This window comes from Phymastichus coffea, unplaced genomic scaffold (genome assembly GCF_024137745.1).
Source record: "Phymastichus coffea isolate CEN01 unplaced genomic scaffold, Cenicafe_Pcof_1.1 PCOF00078, whole genome shotgun sequence".
In the NCBI taxonomy this organism is placed as follows: domain Eukaryota; kingdom Metazoa; phylum Arthropoda; class Insecta; order Hymenoptera; family Eulophidae; genus Phymastichus; species Phymastichus coffea.
The window spans coordinates 1209062-1231325 of NW_026706889.1; the positions used below are offsets into that span (position 1 = coordinate 1209062).

Here is a 22264-nt window from a genome sequence, read left to right on the forward strand (position 1 = left end):
GTATGTCATGTGAGGATTTTCCCATGCGGTAATTAATCATGAAACTTTGTTAAGTTTGAGGTAATTTGCTCTTTTCCTCTCTCTCTCTCTCTCTCTCTCTCTCTCTCTCTCTCTCTCTCTATTTTCACCTTATGATTTTTCGGTTTCAAACCGAGACTGTTTGTATTTTGAAATGATAATTATTATACATAATTCAATGCTCATATTTTTTATATTAAATATGCAATGCACATATTTGAATAAATTATTGTAGAACAAGGAAGTACGTTCCGATAACACAAATAAGGGCAAGATTAGAACCAATTTCTGCGAAAATGAGATATAAAAATATTTGTGAAGATTATCGAGGTAAACATCAACAATACGTCTCTTGAATAACACGTACATAATCAATAGAAAACAGACGATCGTGCCGCGCACGCAAATTTTCTGACATGGATATATTCCAATAATTGCACGAAGTGAAATATATGATATATGGACTATTGAAGGAACTATTTGAAGAGTTCACCATCGGCATTTTCTTCTGCCGCACGAACAATTGCCGAAACTTCTAATGTTGTTGGATCTATCAAGATCCATCAAGTCGTGTGAGATCTCATATACAATCACCCAGCCGTCGCTTCATTCTAGGCCAAGTTGACCTTGATTTTTCTAAGTTTTCTATCGTGTAACTTACAATTCTGAAAATACAAAAATTATGGTTATCAAAATTATTCGTTAAACTATTCTATATAATATATATTGCGTAATATGAGTTATTACATTGACGAAATTGATGAAAATATATTTAGTTGAACTGCAGGCGAAGCTGCACGCAGTAGCAGCAGCCAAGGATGGGAATCATGGAGCAGAAAGCAGTGGTGATCAGGCAGCCGCAGCAGCAGCGGTGGAGGCATCACCAGGTTCAAAGCCGGGCGGAGGTGGTCGAGTGATAACGGACTCAACAAGATCAGCAGGGTTATGGATGTGACGGCGAACGCGAGCCTTCAGGCGAATGCCTCCTCGCTCGCGGCTAGCAATTCGACCCTTGACGACGTCACCGTCATACTCACCGCCTTCATCCTCGGTATTCTCATCCTCACCACTGTCATCGGTACGTATACACTACTTTTTGATGATCGCTCAAAATGGAAGTCGTAAGAAATGAAGAATAAGATTGGCTTTTCGTTCGTAAAAAAGATAAAAGTTTAGTATTCAAATAAAGAACAGTAATTTTTCAAGCGAGAAAGACAACACGGTTAATAGTTCCTATTTGATGTTGGCAGTTTCGGTAAATTATCGTGTCGCTTCTGTGCTGTCAGCTATCCCTCGTATATAGCTATTTGCCAAAGTTATTCATGGCAATGTCACAGTAGACTAAGTCAAAGTTGGATCAGCCAAAAGCAGATGAAACCGATCGTCTGTTTAGCCTGTTCTCGTGTATACCAAACACGTATTTTTTGTGAGTGGTACTGCCGAGCCAATCAACTGATCTGTAGGAAAACGAAAAGAAAAAAGAAGAGCAAATTACACGAAAATTTTATTAGAGGGCCGGCCGGTGTGGCATAGAATCAGATATAAACTGTGTTACAATGTGCGGGCACGTCATTGAGAATCAGCTCGTAAAAGTCGACTTGTGGTACTTGCGTCGCACTCGTAAAATCTTCGAAGATGAAAAGTTTTTCCTTGGCTCTTCGCAGGAACTCAGAAAGAGAATCCGAATATAAAGGTCATCTAATCCAACGCTAGGATCAGCCACATTTCATTAAGCCAGCAGAAAGGCCCTTTTTAATTTCCATACGAGAGCATGACTTTACGATCTCGTGAAACCCCGATGCAGGGTGTGTATGTCTCAAAAGTAACTTTTTATTTCATTCTTGCGCGCGCTACGATGCGCGTGCATCATTGTTTTTCTCGCAAAATTGTAATCTGTTGAACGCTACTACTGGATGCTGCGCTCGTGTTTTATTACCGGCAAACTGAAGTAGTTTATGAACAATGCCAAGTGTCTCGTTCATGCAGAAGAAACGAGCTTTTTTTTAATAAAAAAAATTTTTTTTCGTGCTGAGATTTTTGTTCAAATTTTTTTAATCGTGTCGAATATTGCAGAGACGTAATTGAAACTTCATTGTAAAAGCTCTATTCACATTTTCTGTCGTTTAATTTAATTAACACTCTACATAATAAGAAATTCATGCAAAAAATTGTCCTCCAAAATTTCACCTTCGTAAAAATTTCAGTCTGTTCTCATAAACACGCTCGTCAGTCGAAGAGTGTGTACCAGACGAGAAAAAAAGTAAAAGAGAGAGAGAGAGAGAGAGAGAGAGAACTTCTAACGAAATATCACCCCAAAAAGCTTTCACTCAAGCACGAAGGTGGCGCATAAGCTTCGTGAAAATTTCAAACCAACTTTACTCGAAAAAAGAAAAAGCAAAGAAAAAAATATTTTACTTTCAAACAAAGACAACTAACTAAGGCAAATTCTTGTTTTTTTTCTGTTCAATCTAGATCATATCTGGAAAACACAACACGCTCATATAAGCAGCAAACAACAAGCTCAGCGTATCATGGCCAACGAGTATTTCGACCTTCCACGCCGCTATTTTCTTTTCCGTTGTATAAATTTTCACACGGTTGCCTCGTACACATACATACACACATACACACACACGTACACACGTGTTTGAGGTTTAAGACGAATGGTTTCGTATAAAATTCTTCCGTCTGTTCAGAAGGAAAGAGAATTTTGTGGCTGCGAAGAGAAATTTTTTCGAAGGAGAACGGGGTTTGGTAGGAGAGAAAGTGAAAAGGGCCAAACGCGTATTTACATACATACACACATACGTGCGCGCGCGCTTGCACACAAGACACACACACACACACACCCACACAACACATACATACATATATATATGTATTTCGTTTCTTCCAGCTGAATTGACGCTCACTTGTTGCTTCGCGCGAGAGAGCACGCAAATTCGTTCCTTCGATGCTCTTCGTTATTCCCTCGCTCTCTAACATTCGATTGAATTAGTTACCGAAATCACACGTATTTGGCTTTCTATTACTACATTGAAAGTTTTAATCGAGTATTTAATGAATTCATTTGAAATCACGTCGCCACTAGTGATGAAATAAACGTTTCTTATTTTTCTTTTTATGCCGTAGCAGATAGATATCCGCGACGTAACCTATCAGAATTTTCGAAAGATCATGGTCTTAAATGGGATTACAATAAAAAGTGGCGTGCAATCAATGCTGTGCTGTAACAAGAACTTTGTAAAGAGCTTCGCGTTCTGCCAGTAGTCCAATCAAGTGTCCAACCATGCATCCGTGACTCTTTACCTTATCTATACTACGCCCTCATAACTCCGGAATGCGAGAAAAAGGGTGGATTAGAAGTGCTGGTGATATTTTTGGTTTGCATTGTAAAATAACATGGAATTCTACGGGGTCTGTCACCACGACACATAGAATTAAATATAATGTCGTGAGATTGCTCGAATCAATTTTGCAAGCTCCTAACCACTCACTGCACCGAGAAAGAGTTTATATTAATTTTATCAGGTTATATTACCGCGTTGGGTTAAATAAAGTTTCATAATTACGGATTTTCAAAGTTACATTGCTTGCCACCAACCTGAGCGCATTGTATTTTGTAATTTGAATTCAAACTGCCTCACTATAGTTTTTTGAAATGAATATTTAATTAGAAATAACATTCAATGCACTAGAATGCGAATTAAAGGTTTCGGATTGAACTATAAATGATTAATAAATGGCACTCTTTTTTTTTTAATCTTGCGAGAAGGCGGATGTAGGACAGTTATGAATGCAATAGTTTTAGATATATCTATGTTCTACTGACGTCATCATAAAGAAAAAATCTATTGAACGTAAACAGCTTGATGATGTACATTACGTGCTATGAATAAAACTATTCTTGCTTACTTCGTACAAATTAAAACATGTTTCGGTAAGGTCCATTTAGCTAATTGATTATGCTGATTAAGTCAGTACAATAAGCTCATAATGACAATTGACAGTTGGAGCGGCCACCCGACGTTAGATATTAATCGGATTATTTCCACGGAGCGACAGAAAGAGTGGAAATTTCAAACGTGGCAATTAAGCGATAAACTGAGCTGCCGCTCTCGACATAATACTAAGATATCCGTCGAATTAAAGTAATTTGTCGAGTCTCGAGCTCAGGAGAGAGATGCACGAAGAGGATCTTATCTTGATGCATGCGCTCTCTCATTCTCCCGACGTTATTACACTTCAGCGTCTCTCGGCTGAAATTGTGCTGTCGGATTAGAGATAAACAAAGAGAGAGAGAGAGAGAGAGAGAGAGAGAGAGAGAGAGAGAGAGAGAGAGAGAGAGAGAGAGAGAGAGAGGAAAGCGAGTGAATCGCTTCCTGTTGAGTTTTATCCCATTGAAAGCCTGTTACGGCGTAAAATGCACGACAGTTTAATCATACGCACTGACAGACTCGTTCTCTCCATCTTTTTTCTCTTTTTTTCTGTTTGTGTCGTCTTTTTTCCTCCTTCAAGCGTAGTTTTACGACGCAAGGGATGATTCCCTTCTCTATGTATTCCTGTTAGATGTATTAACGGCGTTAAGATACTCGACGAATATTTTGCTACTATTCATTCTCGCTTACTAAATCCACGTGCAAGGCTTTTGACAGAAAAGAATGATAAACATTTCTTTTCTCTTCATTCTTGCCTTCCTCGTCTATTCGAACTAAGTCAAATCTAAGCTGATTATACGTTTATTCTGTAATTTATAAGACGCTAAATGTCGAGAGAAGCTGATTTTCGCCTGAAAACTTTTTTATATTACTCAATACGATTCTACATTCTTGCCATCCTTGTTTAAAGATTTATTCTTATTTTTGTTCTCTTATTATTACATAAAGTAACAAGTTATCACTCAATTGATTAATACTATAGCGCTGTCCCATTTATAATTTATGAAATTCCAAATTCAAATTATTAAATTGATGAATAACGAAATACTCACGATTAATGTTTGATGGAGCGGTCCAGTGCTTAAACGTCATTTTCTTTTTGAAATACAACAGTCATCAGCAACATTTAAAGATTATTCAATTTTATATCCGTTATATTTCGGATATGGAAATTAAAAAATAACTGCATAAATTGAATCTGCCTTTATATTTATCCAACTTGTGATTAAATACCGAATCGTATGGTCATATACGATGAATTGCACTTGAATAATTTTCACGAACGCTTTCTGCAAGCAGGTTAAATGCGAATTTTTAATTTGAAATTTGCAGGCAATGTGTTCGTGATAGTGGCGATCTACATCGAGCGCAATCTGCAGTCGGTGGCAAACTACCTGATAATAAGCCTAGCAGTAGCGGATCTCCTGGTGGCGTTGCTTGTCATGCCATTGGGAGCCGTTTACGAGGTACGTACTCGCTCTATATATTCACATACGAGTGCGTGTGAATGCAAAATTGCATGCAATTATCCGACTCTTGATGGATACGCTACATGTCGGATTAAAGAGACAAGAAAAAAATCTTTGTTTAACTTGGTTTAATTTCTTGCGTGCCGGGTAAATAACACGAGTATCACGCCAACCGCCTTAACTCTTTCAATAGAAATTATGAAAACCAAACGAAAAAGCTTGCTTGCGTTAAATTGACCATCTGTGTGCCTTTTGCCTTGCCTCGCGGGACACGTTGAAAAAAATTAACCACATTGGCCTCGGTTATTTATATATCTCAAAAAGGCTTGTTATCGTTGAGTCGTAAGCTTGATTTATAGCGTCAATTTTATCGAAACGCAATCAAAAATTCATTACTCCGTCACACATACACAATGTACGAGTAAAATATAAAACTCCACTGCTGACACAGTACGCTATGAAGACACTTCTTTCAATTTTTTCATATTTTTTCCTTTTAGCAGAAGATCTCATAAACGGTTTTAAAGTCTCGTCAAATGCGTTCCTTCTTTGTATTCTTAAATAAACGAAAATATTTCCAAGTACATTATATTATTAAGAGTTTTATTCAGAGCTGCGGGTGCAAGCGCTTTAAAAATCATTTTTCACTGTTCAGACGATAGAAAAGCAAAATTTATCATAGTTGCTATATCATGAAAATCTCAATGGACTAATAAGCGGTAGTATTGCAACTTACATTTCACATTAATCGATAGTCGATAGCTTCACCGGTCAAAATTAACTTGATGTCACACTTTCTCTTGGGTGCATTTCGCTATTAAAGCTGCCATTTATGAAGCTTATTTTTTTATGACGTCGATGGAAATTATTGCTCCGTTAATATTATCGATGATTTTTAGTTATAACGCGTTAACACTTGCGTATATGTTTCCTGCACTTTTTACTTGCTTAGAACATATTTTTTTTATTCAATTATATATAAACGGACGAGTATAATACAGTAAGATTTTTACGATGTAATCATTGATTCTTTTAACTGAAGAAAGATAAATAAAAGTAAAAAAATAAAATGACTAAGAATCAATTAAATATTTCAATTTTCTCTGTTTCATTCATTAATAATGAAATAAGTTCAAAGGTTTGAAAAAACACTTGCGACAGTGAACGGTATCGGGGTAAAGAAAGAAAAAGTAATAAATAGGAGGATAGTCTTAAAGAGCGTGTTTCAAGAGGTCATGATGATCAAACAAAAGAGAAAGATATATCCGATTGACGATCTCACTTAGATCCCAGTAATATTCCGTGCACTATAATGAGAAGAGTAACGCGCGAAACGAAAGATACTAGACCGGAGAAATCTCATTCGCACGAGCATCCGCGTGCAGAGAGCGAGAGAGAGCAAGTGAAAAAATGTACAGCTTACTAGTCCGGATAGACTAAAATAACAATAAAGGGACGGCAGGTAGATACAACTTCTTTTTGGTAAAAAAACGATAGGAAGATGATGAGCGCATGTGCAACGTTATATCTCGTACGTAAGCTCTTGAGAAGGTTCTTTCCTCTTATACTACAACCGCCATGTGCCCGAGTATTTAAGTGCTTTTAAAGATAAAAATGCGCAAAAATGCACTATCGTGTGTATTGTCTGGATTTACGGCAAGTAGAAAATTATTATAAAGATATATTTTTTATCGAGACTATGAAGAGTTGCTTTATTCAAATATACGTAGACGCGGGATCTTTTCATCACATTTGTCCTTTTGGATACGTGGTTTTACGAAAGAGAAATGGAAATTTCAAGGAATGAGAGACACAGTTTTGTGCTCGAAAAAATTGACGCTGCTTAGCGTACGTGTATAAGTAGAAAGGCAAGAAGAAAGTGAGCTTTTAACTCGTGGGAGGATATTGCATTCTGAAAAATTCAATATTTTAAAAATCTGGTAGAAAATTTTTTTTCAAATTCTTGCTGAAAGTTTTTGGCGTATAATTAAAAGTTATGAGAGCTGTTGGAGTAATGTAATATTATTCGCTTGTAATGAAAACTTCAATTTCATAAGCATAAAGCTTAATATTTTTTGTAAATTAACATGCATTTGGTGCATGAAAAATTGCACTGTAACTCAGTTATTAATATTAAATAGCACTTTCCAACTCAATTTGAAAAGCTCTGAAAGTCAGAGTTGGAGTGAGCTCCTGTAATGACTTCACTCATTAATGTTAAACGTTTATGACTTCATGTTTACTCGCAAGTAAATCACGAAATCTCTTGAAATATAAAGCACGTAATACCGAAGACATATATACATACACACACACCACAGTAAGCAAAAAGACAATTAAAAGTTAACGATCGACACGTAATTGTAATAACCGTTATTACCACGAGCGTAAAAAAATATTCGTTAATAAGCAACAACGTCCAGCCATAAACGCCTACAACAGCCGCATATTACGATATCAACAAAAAAAAAATAACGAAAAAAGTCGGCGAGAAAAATAGGGCGATAAAAAGTTGGGGCGGCGCGTGTAAAGGGTTAATGAAAGCTTAAATGTGAGCGACAAGCCGTAGTGTGACGGTAGGGTTCCGCGTACAGTGAGAGGCAACTAATGCATCGGCGATCGCGTTTTATGAGCGTGGCGGTGGTGCGCGAGAGAGAGAGGTTATACGTCCATTTGCGACTACGTCAGCCTCAGTGCACTCAGCCAACGCACCTCGAGGATGCGCTACGCTATATTGCATTAACCGAACCACCAGCAACCGCCTGACCATATTGCTGTTGCCCGCCAAGCGCATACGTGCAGCATAGACGCTCTATAGTCGTCTATAATCTTCGTTTTCAGAAAATTTTCACTGCTTTTGGCACACACATATACACACACCCGCGCGCGTACACGCACACACACACACACACACACAGTGTCGGTGCTTTTATTTGCATTTCCGTCGAACAGTTATTATTGAAAATTTAGATAAATTTGATACTGCAATTATCAGTTTATATGACCTCGAATAAGACACGTTTAATTCCGCTGTATTTGATTTGCATTCTCATGCAATAAAACGGGGAGCAGCGTTAATTTGTTGCTATTAAAGGGCCGAAAAGCCTCACGGCACTGGTTAAGGAATCTAACTTTGCTTAGTAGATGTAGTTCTATCCCAGATACTTGCAGCACCTACATAGAGTGAAGTTAGGAAATTGCTAGAATAAGTTGTTTCTTCACGTGCTAAATAATCCAAAAGAAGAAAAATAAAATATTAATAAAAACCTACTTTCGTTAATATAGTTATCGACGATTCTTCTACAATAAAGCTTAGTAAATATCGAAAATTGAAAACAAGTCCCTCCGAAAATTGTATAATATGAAATTAAAATCGTCTTAAACGAAAATCGAAATATCAATGTGAAGATGAAGTTCCCTCCAAAAATTACAAAAACGAAATATGTTGTGCTTTTAGCTGACATTACAGTGCCACTTTTAGGCGTACGCGGATCTTTTATTAATTTATAATCAACATCCCTCTTTTGGTTCTCCGAGCTTCTATAATCCAGAGTAATCATCTCGCCGTGATTGATCTAATAATCTCAACATACTTTGAAATTACTTGAAATGGCGGGGAGATTGATTTATAATTTACCGGAAGCGTAATCAGCTTTAATTTGTTAGGTAGATATATTTGAGTTGATTTTTTTTCTTTAGAGTTGGCTCAATGAGTACTTTTTTATAATATATTTAATTAACTGGCAATTTTTTAAATCATGCATTTTACATAATGTAATTTAACATTATAATATTGATTACAGAATTGACAATAATATAAACAAGATTGAAATTTCATATTTTTAATTTATATTAATTGACTAAAAGTCATTAAAAAAGTTATTTATGAAAAGAAATAAAACATTTCAATTTCATTTATTTATACTAACTCTAAATTTCATTAAAAAGTATAATTTTATAAGATTAATTAATAATTTGATTAATAAATATGATTTATAATACATGTGTGTATCTTTGTTGCAATACTTGTAAGTTAGCAAAGTTATATGTTAAAGAGAGAATTCAATGTTTATATGTGATATAATTTTCGTTAAAAAATATTGAATTTTATAAAAAGTACTTTATAAGCCTTCTATATCTCCGTTTCTCATGCTGAAATTCTTTGTTAGATGCATGATTATATGTAAATGTAATGGTTGATTCCAGTCTGTCGTCTCGCTTAGTTATCGACTTTATAGAGACTCTTAATATTTAAATCTCATATAGTTTTCGTTACACATATTTAAAAAAATAGCAGTAGAAACGTTATTAATAAATTCGTACAGTTTGATGAGTTATTTACACTTGCGAATAAATCTATTTTCAACTAAAAGATAGATATGCAAAATATCCTTCTTTTGCATAAAATTCTGCTCAATACTTTTTATAAATTTTGTTTCGCTGTGATATTTTTGATCCGTGTCGATAATAAAATAATAAAAAATATAATTTTAACTCTTGCCAATTAAATAGAAAAAAATTTTAAGAATATCGATATTTATTCTGATACCAAGCATATTTACTAATTAATAAAAAGTGAGAATATTGAATTTCAGATTTTAGATTGAAAAGCACCGTGGCCAAAATCGTGTAATCCGTGCTACTTGCAAGTTCAAAAATTAAAAGTTCTCTAGGAACATACTGCAAAAGCTTTAAAGTTTCGATCTAAAACCACGTTATCGATGGAAGATTGGGATTCCCTCCGAGTAACAAAATTTGATGAACTCCATCAATTTTTTACAATCCATAAAAAAAAAGAAGAAGATACAGCGTAAGGGCAAACGAGCTTATTAAAAAAAAAGGAAACAACGGCCCATCTATTCCCCGTCGCGCGTATAAAAGATTTATTGAAATCAATATCCCGTCTGCCGTTCCCAATAATCTTTAAACTAAACCAATTTGAAGAAAGTGCTTGGGAACTGCAATCGATTCATCGTTATTCCGGTAGCTTCACTCGTTCTCTCTCTCTCTCTCTCTCTCTCTCTCTCTCTCTCTCTCTCTCTCTCTCTCTCTCTCTCTCTCTCTCCTCTTCAAGCATACACATACATTGCGAAAGCTTTCGCGTCAGCTGTGCTCTTGTCCGTGAAAAAAGAGTTGCATCCTTTTTTTGCGCCCATCAAACAGCAACAACGAAAAAAATTCGTCGTGCACTTTTTTTGCACACCATTAAAAGTTTTCATCGACTTGCGCATACGATGGTAGCTTTTATCCTATTTCCGTGGCGTGTTGAGAAATTCTTTCACGAGAAAGTGAGTAAGAGAGTCAACTACGGAGTTTCGTTCAAGTTTCAGACTCATTTTTAAGTGCATGTTTTATTTAGCGCCCAGCGCGTAACTTCGACGCGTCGTTTGTAACTGAATTTCCTGTCGTAAGAAGAGCGACGAAGCTGAGAGAAAAATAAATTTTTGTCTTTATTCCACGTTTAAAAACTTTGCAGAGAGTTATACTTATGACCATAAACTTCGACAGCTCGTTATTTGTAAATTTATTATTTGATTATATATTTTATCTAGCCAATAACCGAATTTTCATGATGATGTCTAACTTGTCCATTGCTTGATAAGTAATTATATGAATTCTGATAAGCGTCAAGCGCCTGCTGAATATAACAGCAGTTATGATCCTCAGGAAAAGGAAGTACTGTATTTCATCATAGTCACATAAATAATGCTCGTAAAACTAGAAGAGCGAGGCAGCCAAAGAGGGCGAGAGAGAGAGAGAGAGAGAGAGAGAGCGCAACTTTATCTCGTCGAGGACATTATCTCCCGCGGGTGCCAAAACCGATTATACAAGTAAATATCAGGCGGTTATGAATATTTCATAGAGGAAAGGGAGAGAAATCGTGGCTATTAACTCACTGGAAAAAGAGCACCTTTTCAACGTCTTCGGTTACGTATACCTCTCTTTTTTTTTTACTACTCTAGCTTCGCAGTCGTGTGCGAAGATATGGAAGAGCAGATATCCTGATACTCCGTGACATCTATACGCGCTATAGCTCGCTCGCAACTTCGATTTTCTTCGACGAACCTCTTTTCCTCCGTGATGGGAATAAAAAGAAGTGAAAGAGAGCATTGGAATGATCGTTTCCCCGTCTTTTCATTTTTTTGTATTGTTATGACAGCTCATGCGAGAACGTTCGTACTTTCGTTTTTTCATTTATTTTATAGGATAACAGTTTTTCGCGAACTCGTTTTTTACATCGACGTCGAGAAAAGTAATAAGGTCGCAGCAAAAATGTTACAGTTAGTCGAGCATATGATACAATTTCCAAGAATTATAATCGGTCCTCTGCGTCACTGACTCTTACCTTTACTTTAATACTTAGCAGTTATACCGTTAACATTTCTTAGAATTAGAATTTAACATTAGAATTTCACGTTATTGATTTTATTGACGTAATGTTCGTCCGTGATTGCGTATGCAATACTTTTAATCCTCTTTCTCCACCAAAAGATTACAAATAACCGTATACCGGACTGCAGCTGTACAAAAATATTTTATCGTAACAAACCCTCGTTCGCGCTTCAACGTATATCTCATCACTTCAACATTTTTGCCGAGAGCAACTCACTTACCGACAAAAAACTGTACGCTTTAAAATTGCTCGTTTAAAATTTCCGGAAAAAATAGAGCAAACTCTTTGAGCGAGCAATTTCGTTCGGCGCAATGCTCGGCATAAAAGCCGGCAATCTTTTTTTTCCGTTGTCACAATAAGGTAGAGAGACTCAGCGGTAGCAGCGAGCTGCGATGAATATACGGGATCTAGCACGGGAAAACCAATAACGCGTATTGTGCGTAAGCCTATGCAGATCGATGCGCGCGCGAAAGAGAGAGATAGAGAAAGCAGATGGTCATTAATAAAAAAGAACCCGAGGAATAAGAGTTAATTGCGATTGGATTTTCTTTCTGATTTTTTTCTTCGCGTTCTGCCAGCATCGATCTAGTCGAATCTCTTTCTCTCTCACTCTCATGCTTGTGAAAAGAACGGCATTAAGAAAATTTTGCGATAGTCGTTTAACGAAAGGAAATTTGGTTGTCAGGTCCGTGTCTCAGGAAATAAAGAGTCTAGATGATCTAAAGGGTCTAGATGACCTCCAGAGAGCAGCTCTTATGTTAAAAATGAAATCACGTAAGCGTTTATCTAATTTTCACGTAAAGAATCGGCCCTCGAGAGTCGCTTCACTCGTTTTTTGTCTCTTGTCCCCCTCCGCTGTAAATAGCTTATCAGTATTCGGCGACAAGCCGGACAACAGCTCTGAAACATCGTCGGCAAAGGGATAAATTTTCCGTTCGATTGATTGATCCATACCATAAAAATTCTAGCCTCGTGGATTCTTAATGACGTCGCAAGCATAACGTACACGTGCAATTGTACTTTTGGGGATTGCGTCGTACGAACGACCGAACGAGCAAAGAAAAGAACGTTAGAAGTGATAAATATGTCTGGCCAACTGAGGGCTCGAAAAAGATGCGTGCGCCATTGTTATAGTGCGCCGAGCTGTACTTTTTTCGCACGTGAGTTATTCATCCGCGAAGTTACGTATTTTCCAAAAGTTTGAAGTCACGGCTGGATTGTTTATCGCTTGACCGATATTGGTTCTTTTTTTACGGTATTATTTATTAAATTTAACTGACACGCGGAAATGCCGAAATAAAAAAGAACAATAATGGAAGCAATTTTCGGTCAGCACGCGTGAAACATTGTTTGGCGATAGAACAAATCGACGTATTGTGTGAACGGCCATTGGGAATGCTGCAATTGGTTTGCGGGAAAAATATTTACTAATTGCTAATTAGTATCCGCGAGGTGGTACATTATCGGATAAAGTAACTACCATTAAGCACAGCGTAATAGACGAAGCGGAGTGTATTGTCTCTGTACACGCTTGGCCAGTGAATAATAGTGGCCTGACAGTGCATCTAATTTTGGGATCTGCTTTGCAGTACATTTTTACAAACTCTCTCGTAACTACGGTTTTCATACAGCGACTAAGCGAGATTATTTTGATGGACAGTTTAATTATTCCCTACAGTTAGGCATTCGTCTCGAGGGAGTTCGAAGACCATAATTGGCAATTGCAACTTGTTACGCGTATAGACGAGTTGTAACGGGTAATCTGTCTATCTGATCTGGTGATTTTCAGCGCTAATGGAAGAAAGGTCCTGCGAACAACATAATCAGAAGCGACACAAAGCCGTAGTCGTCGGTTGCATTAATGTAATTACAGGCCGCTGCTTGTCGGGAGGAAGAAGGTGGGGAGGATCCTAATAAACCATAATACGATTAGATCGGCGCTCGGCGATGATTTTAATCTCATCAACACTCGCTCGCGAGCGAGCGCCCGCACATGCAATTAGAATGGCTGCGACCGCAAGCGCCAAAATGCTCCTGACCCTACTACTCGCAAGCTTTTTTGGGTATTGTTGTTCGCTCGCCCACTAGTTGTGCCGTGACACTTCACTTTTTTTCTCGCTGAATTTTAATTGCTTTATTCGCTAAAGAGTTCACAGCTCGTCAACTTTTACGATGAGAGCTTTTTTTACGCCGCTACGGCGTGTCCGTTATTGAAATTTCGTGTTTACTGCTTATACCGTTAACTCGCCAAATAGATTTTACCATCAAGTTGATTGTACACATTTCGAAAAAAAAATCTGAAATACCCTCTATGAAGAAAACGCAACGCTCGCTAAGTAAATTATTTCTTACCAGACAATAAACGCGCTTCGTTACAGCGTTGTCCTCGCTAACAGCGTGGTATAACGTAGCGCAGCTGAAAATACGCGGAAAACGAGATCAGGATGAGAAAAAGAAGCGAAGAAAGAAAGAGACAACTACGCAGAGAAGCAAGAGAACAATGATGAGAAAAGGCCGGGGGTAAGAAACAATGAAATCGAGAGCTTGTGCGAAGAAAGCAGAAGGTGAAGGAGGGTAGGAGGAGGAAGCGGAGGAGGAGCTGGAGGTGGTCTCATTGAAAAAGAGAAGCGGATGATCAGACCGTCGTGCGATTTCTTTCTCTCTCCTCAGCTCGCGCGAGCCAAGGGGTAACGACTTTCTCTGAAATTTAGCTACTCTCGAGAAATCTCGATATCGACGAGGACGTAACTAGGGAAAGCGTATGCCTTATATATGCGTGCGCGTGCGCGTATACACGTGTGCACACACACACACACACACTCACACGGAACCGAGAAGAGAAGAACCAGAGCGATACGTCTTTACGAGCTCGTAACTCTCCAGGTTGCATTATTCGAGTTATAGGATCTTGCTTCTGTGTGTGTGTGTGTGTGTATATATATTCCTTTTTTTTCTGCTTGCCTTTAGCGCACAACATACTGAATAATGCAATGAGACGCCGCGCCCTTTTCGCACGTATATTGAAATCAAATTTTCATAACCCCCTCGTGTATACATGTCTACCTGCTCTACAAATAAACGGTGTGCTTCCTTTTTTCTTCGATTAGTCCGACTCTTTCTTTTCCTCTGCTTGTTCACCTTTCAATGGAACACATACTTTCTTTGTTGCTATTTTTCAATAATATGTCAATAGATCTGCGATGTATTTAAACATGATACGTGAAACGAATGTGGAAATTGTTCTATTGAAAGGGAGTTGATTTATTGGAAAGAAATTGTGGATTGAGTTTTTATTTACAAAAAATGAAAATTCAATTCTCTTATTTATTTTCAACGAAAATACGCTTGTTTTTTAATTTTCTATCAGAGATTTTAATTGGAAAACTATTAAATATCCTTGCGACATCGAAAACTTCACTTCCACCGACAAAAGCGGACATTTTAGTTATCCATTGTTAGTTTTTAAAATAAAACAGATCAACCGTAAAATATATCCAATTCTGAAATTGGTATTCACGTGGGAGAGAGTGAGAGAGCGAGAGAGTCAGAGGCAGGGGGTGAGGGAGAGAGTGTTGAGATCAGTTTGCGTAGCATAATGCCACGGGTACTTACACGCGCGCATTTCGCGTAAAGCGTCGCATGAAAATGCGAAACATAACCGGCAGATATATCATATATCTGATTATTGCATGAAAGTTGCTCTTCTCTCCTACCGACTTGAACAGTTTGCATTATATCGAAACATTTTTGACGCGAATTTTTCGTTGGCTTGATTTATCACTGCGACACGTATACGCGTCCATCTGGGAAATTACATGGAAATCATTGGACTCTAGTTCGTTCAATTTTAATGAGTGAATCCTCGAGAGGAGTTAACGTCGCATGCATAATCATCGTGTTGAATCAATTCTCGCTAACCCATCCCTCGTTCACTGCGGACAGACGAGCGTGAGCCATTAGTATTCGGCACGTAGACTTTATCGATAGTACCTGAAATAATTACTCGCGACCTTTGAGATACGAGGAGCGTACTATCCGCCGAGCTTATATGTGGGATAAATTAACGAATTTATGTGATTCTGTGCTACGAGATTTCGCAGAAACAAGTCAAAGTTATTAATTTAGTTTGCTTTTCCCTCCCAAAAGGAGATAGAACAAAGTGTGTGAAAAAAGCGAAAATAAGAACACATACGAAGCGCAAGGTTGCCGTTGATTTTATTTGACCCCGAGTTGATCTGGAGGGTCAAGCGAGAAAGAGAGAGAGAGAGAGAGATAGAGAGAGAGAGAAGCTTGATGTATGCCTGCTTGAAAGTCCATTTCATGGTATTAGCTTGCGAAAACATATGGCGTAGTTGGGTCTTTACGGCCTCTTTAGTCGATGGAATCTTTTTCCACGAGCGACACACATGCACACGTGCGAGAGTTATATACCGTGTCGCGTTACTATAATGGCATGTGCGCGCATGGCACGCTATACTTTCGGTGACTGCAACCCTCCTTTTTTATCAGCAGCGGTGTTGGACCAGAGATAGCGTTATCTTTTTTTTTTTATGCACTTTTGCACGGCTTGATATTCTCGAGAATTGTAAGAGAATTAAGAAGCGTATGGAAGGGATCGGTTTGATGCTCTCTTTCTCGGAATGCCTGGTCGATATTGTCTTTTCTTAAGTTCGTTCTTCTCCACTTTTTTTTCGAAAGATCAATTTTCTTTCCTCGTTGAATACCAGAGATTCTTCCTATGTTAGAATATTTAAAATTTCATTGTTTATATTTATTACTTGGCATGAAGGTCTAGCGTAATCGAGAAAAATTGCTGTGTACGTCGAAAGCACTCTACACGTTCATTTCGGTGTTATCAATGCGAAGAATTGAACTTTTATCAATACAAGAGCTTCGGTACAGTGTAGTAATTGCATAGTCAATATTTCTATCAAAAAGTGAAAACTCAATTGAGTTGCAGTTCCAAACGTATAACAATAATTCGTGCTCTCCGGTTCAAACGGTACATTCCTCTCGCGGACGTGAACAATATTAATATCCCGATTGGTTATTGTGTGTTCGCAAAATAATTTCTACATTGCGTTGAAAAACGATGAAAAGCATGATCGTTCTGGCGCCCAAAAATAAAACGTGAAAAGAAGAAAATGGCCGTATAAACGTAATGAGCATGAATTAAAAATTACAGCAACACCTATTTTCAGTCTACTTATTTTCGTAGCTACGTGCGAGACTCTACCCGCGAGAGCTATATTTCTTCTCTTTTTTATCCGTCTAGTCGTCGAGTTCTTTTTTCTACGCTCAGCCGACAATCCCATGGGTCGGCAATTTCCTTAGCGCGTTGGCCTTATTAGCCCCGGATCAAATTAATTTATCGTGGCTACGTGGACACGCGTGTATTTAATTTTGTTTCGAGCTGGCAAAAAGTTATCTTATATGCGAGAACGAGATGACGTTATATCTTTATTTTAAAACAGGTTTCATGCTTTCAAACTCAAATCAAGAGTATAATGATAACTCCACGAGCAGCGCATAGAGAGAAGATATCGTTAATGTTAAGTTTCGTTGCGCGTTCGCCAAAGTTTTAATGAAAGCGTTTTCGACACGAGGCGTGATTTATAACCGCGCTCTAATGCGCGTGCGGCAGCTGAAAATTGAATTAGCTAAAGAAAGGCAGAAAATAAGCAGCCTCTTAATCTTACTTACTGTTCCGTTGGAAAGCTATCCTTTCGCAACGAAACTTCATCAGAAGACCCGTTCATAGTAAAATAAACTCGCTGTCATCGTCTTCGTCATCATGATTACAACACTAGCCGCCACGTGCTCGTGATAGCTTAACTCCTTGAGATCTGAAAAGTCGCAAAGAATTGTTTACCGCGACAGCCGAGCCTATGGCATCACGAGCACTTTCAAATGCATCCAGAAAAATTTTCCGTAGGCAACTCACTTGCTAATCATACTGTTAAACACACACACTTATATAATAACGAGCAACGTCATTTATTATTACAATAATTAACAGCATAATTAACTAAAAAAAATCGAAAAAGCAATTAAAATGTTTAGTAGTGCAGTTGTTCTTTTCTGAACAATCAAGCTACATCATAACGACACTTTGTCTACATTGATAAAAGCCAGTCGAATGTGTCAAACTTTGAGATTTCGTTTGCTAGCAAAGTAAAGCAATGGTGCGAGAGAAATGGCCGTGTCTGCATCTCTTATTCACTTTGGAGTTAGACGATTGAGAGAGAGAGAGAGAGAGAGAGAGAATATGGGTCCCGCAGGAGGTAGACTTGATTGTGCATGTACTTGCTCAGTTGCGAATCAACTCTTCAACTCCCAGTGCTCATTGGCTTAGCCCTTCTCTCGACTCTCTTTAACGACAAGTGTTTCGCTTGTCTAGTATACTGAGTTTGGCTTATCGACTTGCGCGCGTCACCCGACTCTCCCGAACTCGACGGTAAGGCATTGACAGAATCGGCTATCTGACACTTGGTTGCTCTGTTTGTTGAAGCTCAATGCTGCACTTTCACGTTATACTTACACCGAGAAGGAAATTTATCATGAGATACATTAGCAAGCAGAAAAGATAGAATTGAGACAGATATACGTGATGATTTCTAAACAAGTTCCAATAAACAATTTGTTAAAATACCAAAGGGTAGAGTTTGCTTAAAAAAAAATTGCGGAAAGTTTTCCTTCGTGTGAACACTACGTAGGTATATACAGCACAAAAATAAAGCTCGTCAACGTATTTCCATTTACCCTATTTTTTCCCCCAGCAAGCTACTAGTAGTATATCCCTTTCCAGTTCAACGCCACGCGTACGAAAGCTCAAGTTCGTAATAAGCATAAAAACAAAGGAAAGCTAAGTAGCATCAAACAGAGCTCATAAAAAGAAAGGAAGATCCTGGCTCCCTCGGCCGAAGTAATCGCATCAAGAAGCAATAGTTGTAAAGAGCCATAGTGACCAGCGAGAGAGCACTATAATACGCGGAAATCGCCGAAGCTCTATGTCCATGAAGGAGCAGCAGCAGTTCTGCGTATACATGTGAAGATCAGCTAATAAAGATTTCTAGATATCGTATCGTGCAGTAATATCGCGTGATCGACAGCTCCGCGCTTTTTCTCTTTCTCTTCTTTCTCTCTCGGGCTTATAAACGAGGGATTCCCTTATGTTAGCCTAACGGCGAACGGATTTGCGTCGATCGACTGTAAAAGACCAAAGCTTGCAAGCGAATGTCGCTCGTTTGTTAGCCCTGAACATTGGAATTTTTCACATGCTTGCTCTCTTTGCTCTGACATTGTGCGCCGACCGAGGATTTGTGTCGAAAGAGTTAATGTTATTGACTTTTTTGCTACTGTGGTTATCGCTAACGGAATTGTGAGTTTCCAAGGAATTAGATTCACTCACTTTTTTCAATCAATGACTTATTAACACGTTTTTTACGTATAAATCGTGAAAATAGAAAGGGAAAGGCATCCATCACCAATACGAGACTTAAGAAACGTAAATTAATGAATACATAAATAAATCTCAATCTATTTGCTATACACACTTTGAAATCAAGACAGAATAATAAAAAGAGGAAGAAAAAGACAATCCGATAGTTGGATATTATTACATCTTCATGTAGGTAAAAAAAAATCATTCAATATACCTTGTATTTTGTTATGGATATATACTATTATTTTTGGGGGAGTAAAAAATGATAAATGATAATGCATAAAATAGCTGTAGATAGTTTTTCCAACGAATATCGCATTCGTAGATATCGGTTTGCTACATTTGTATAACAATCGATTAAATACTGGAGATACAAAGGGTCATATTCAACTAGAATGCCTGGACAGATATATTAAATGCAGAAATAAAAAAAAATCACCGACTGGTTATCGTTTTCCGTCAATGACATTCTCATGCTAGACAAAAAAAATGTCAGTAAAATAAAGTCGCTGTCATATCAATTTTACTACGTGAAACCAAAGAACAAGAAAGATCCATATTTCATTTGTGTGAAAAAATGAAATTCACACTCTTGTCTATTGCGCGCACGGACACTTTATTCTAGTCTCGCGCAGCGTCAATACCCAAAGAGCCCGTGCACTTATACGGCTTTGTCTCTCTTTGTGGCAGTCGAGCTGCCGCTGCTCTCGCTTACGCCGCATAGTCGACTATTTCTCTTTCTCTTTCTCTCTCTCTCTCTCTCTCTCTCTCTCTCTCTCTCTCTCTCTCTCTCTCTCTCTCTCTCTCTCTCTCCCTCTTTCTCTCTGTGGCGCAATATCATCACGCGAAAACTGCGCTCTCTCTCTCGTGCGATGCAAGAATATCGAGGGATATTGCCGAGCGCGTTCCCTTGTGTTTCTGTAACACACGTCCATTTTCTCTCTTTCTGGCGAGAGGCACTTGGCTTCCTGTCTTCCGTGAGGTTTGATGATAACGATAACAAATGGCGCCTTTGCTCTTTCCGAAAAAAGAAAAGACCAGAGAACCTGAATTATTCCGCTGAGCGTTATTTCTTCGCTACGTTTCGGCCTATTTTTCTTCGACTTTCTGTATATTTTTATCACGCTTTCTTGATATGACGATGACGGATAATGTAAGCTTATGTCTCGCTTTGCTTTCCTCGTTGCAAGACAATTATCGAGTGCTGATCGTTCGTCTGACCATTTAAACCTGACCTTGAAAGAGTAATGACGGTAGATTTGTATACTTTGTTGGTTCAATGTACGTTCGATAACCTTAACGGAACATTTGTTCTGAAAGTGTTTATTGAATGATGGATGAGATTGTACCAATGCAACAATTATTATGTTTTATTACTGATATTAATTACTTGACTTTCATTAATAAGTTAAGTCATCATTAATATCATTGTGGTTTTCGGTCAACGAATAATGAAATGTCTTTCTCTAATTTATCGAATTATAACTCAAAACAAATCTAAAAATTAAATTAACGCAGAAAACTTATTTTTCCTACATGGAACCGGCCGCGAGCAAAGTACTTGAATTGACGACGAAACTCAGTTGAAATACTTCATTGTCGGTGCGGCCTCTCAAAATTCACTGCTTTCATCAAATCCATTAGCGTGCCAGAGTAATTTTCCGCCAGTCCAGAGAAGCAATTCATTCACAGTTATGTAAAATCAATAAGTGCTAGTTGCATTTTATTTTAAGCACTATTTTCCAATACAATTCATTTCATTTTCGTTCCTTTTTTTCTTTTATTTCTCACACTTTTTTCACCCTTGGAGACCCGCATAAATGAAAGCTTTCTATTTAATGGCACAGAAATTACGTTAAAGCCAATTATTATTATTCTCGTTAGAAAAGTTTTCCAAGGACTTTATTAAGACTCTTCATCTCTAATTTCAAATAACATGATGTGAATACTATAAAATGGTTTGTTATTATTATCATAGTAAAAAATATCCGACATAAAAATAGTGAAGTATCATACATAAATGAGAAATAAAATCAATAAGAGTTGAAGCGACATGGGAAAGTTAGAAAGCAAAGCAATACGCAAAATGTCGCCTCTCTCGAGAATCTGGAGCAAAACGGAGGGAAATCCCTTGCGTCAATAGTTTTCTTATCGAAACAGCAATCATTGACGGGCGTACGATTGCGCAACGAAAGGTCTGAAAAAAGAGTAAATACACGTGACGTATTAAGCTTTTAATCAGAGCAACTGACATTGCGTAGGAGAAGCATACACAATTGGACGTTAAAGTATATGAAGATGATTTGCTGAGAGATCTAGAGTGTTCGGAAGCATCAGACCTTACAAACGAAAATCGGATAATGAATGTTATTCCAGATGCAGACGTGAGGTAAGAGAGCGAGTTTTTCCTCGAAGCCACAATGGTCACCTAACGCGTTGCACGCGAGCGCGGAAAAGAAAAAAGAGAGAGACGCTGCTGGCAGCACTGATTCAATCGATCGCGAGAGCGGCTTTAGCCTACGGCGAAAGGAACTCAATCAGGTTTTTCCTCGCTGAACAGATATGTGTTGCCACGGAAAAAAGACTGAGAAAGAAACTGACTGAATTTTTTTCTGGAAGCTGCGTAACAGCCCGTTATTGCCAACTACAGCCTTTCTGTTCGACTTCGCACATTTTGGGATTATTTCATATTCCTACTCCGATGGGCTACTATTCTCGCCCTTTTTTTTCTAACAGTGTGCAGTCGGGTATCCGCTTGAATTAGATACAGTTCACTTCTATCTGTACGCCCGACTACAGCAGCCAATTTTTTTTCAAATCTTTTTTCGCATTTTTCGTTGAGCGTTCTGCTCGTTATTTTAAATACGAATCGTTAGTTCGCGATGACGTTCATTGGAATTGTCGGTTGTGTTTTTCAGCCATCAGTCGGCTTCGATGTCAAGTTGATTCAACAATTTGCAAAAAAACACACTTATCTATTTGTTCAAGTATATTGGCCACT

The 22264-nt window shown here is 38.0% G+C and overlaps 1 protein-coding gene across 4 annotated transcripts in view; it reads left to right on the forward strand.

The window, feature by feature from the left end:
• The window catches only part of LOC131668499 (5-hydroxytryptamine receptor), a 49201-nt gene that overhangs the window by 14890 nt on the left and 12047 nt on the right, over positions 1–22264 (forward strand). For all 4 annotated transcript variants that reach the window (XM_058942728.1, XM_058942727.1, XM_058942730.1 and 1 more), the window contains exons 2-3: positions 795–1096; positions 5289–5422. In XM_058942728.1, the coding sequence (XP_058798711.1) occupies positions 964–1096; positions 5289–5422 (267 nt within the window). In that variant the 5' untranslated portion in view covers positions 795–963. The remainder of the gene's footprint in view (positions 1–794; positions 1097–5288; positions 5423–22264) is intronic.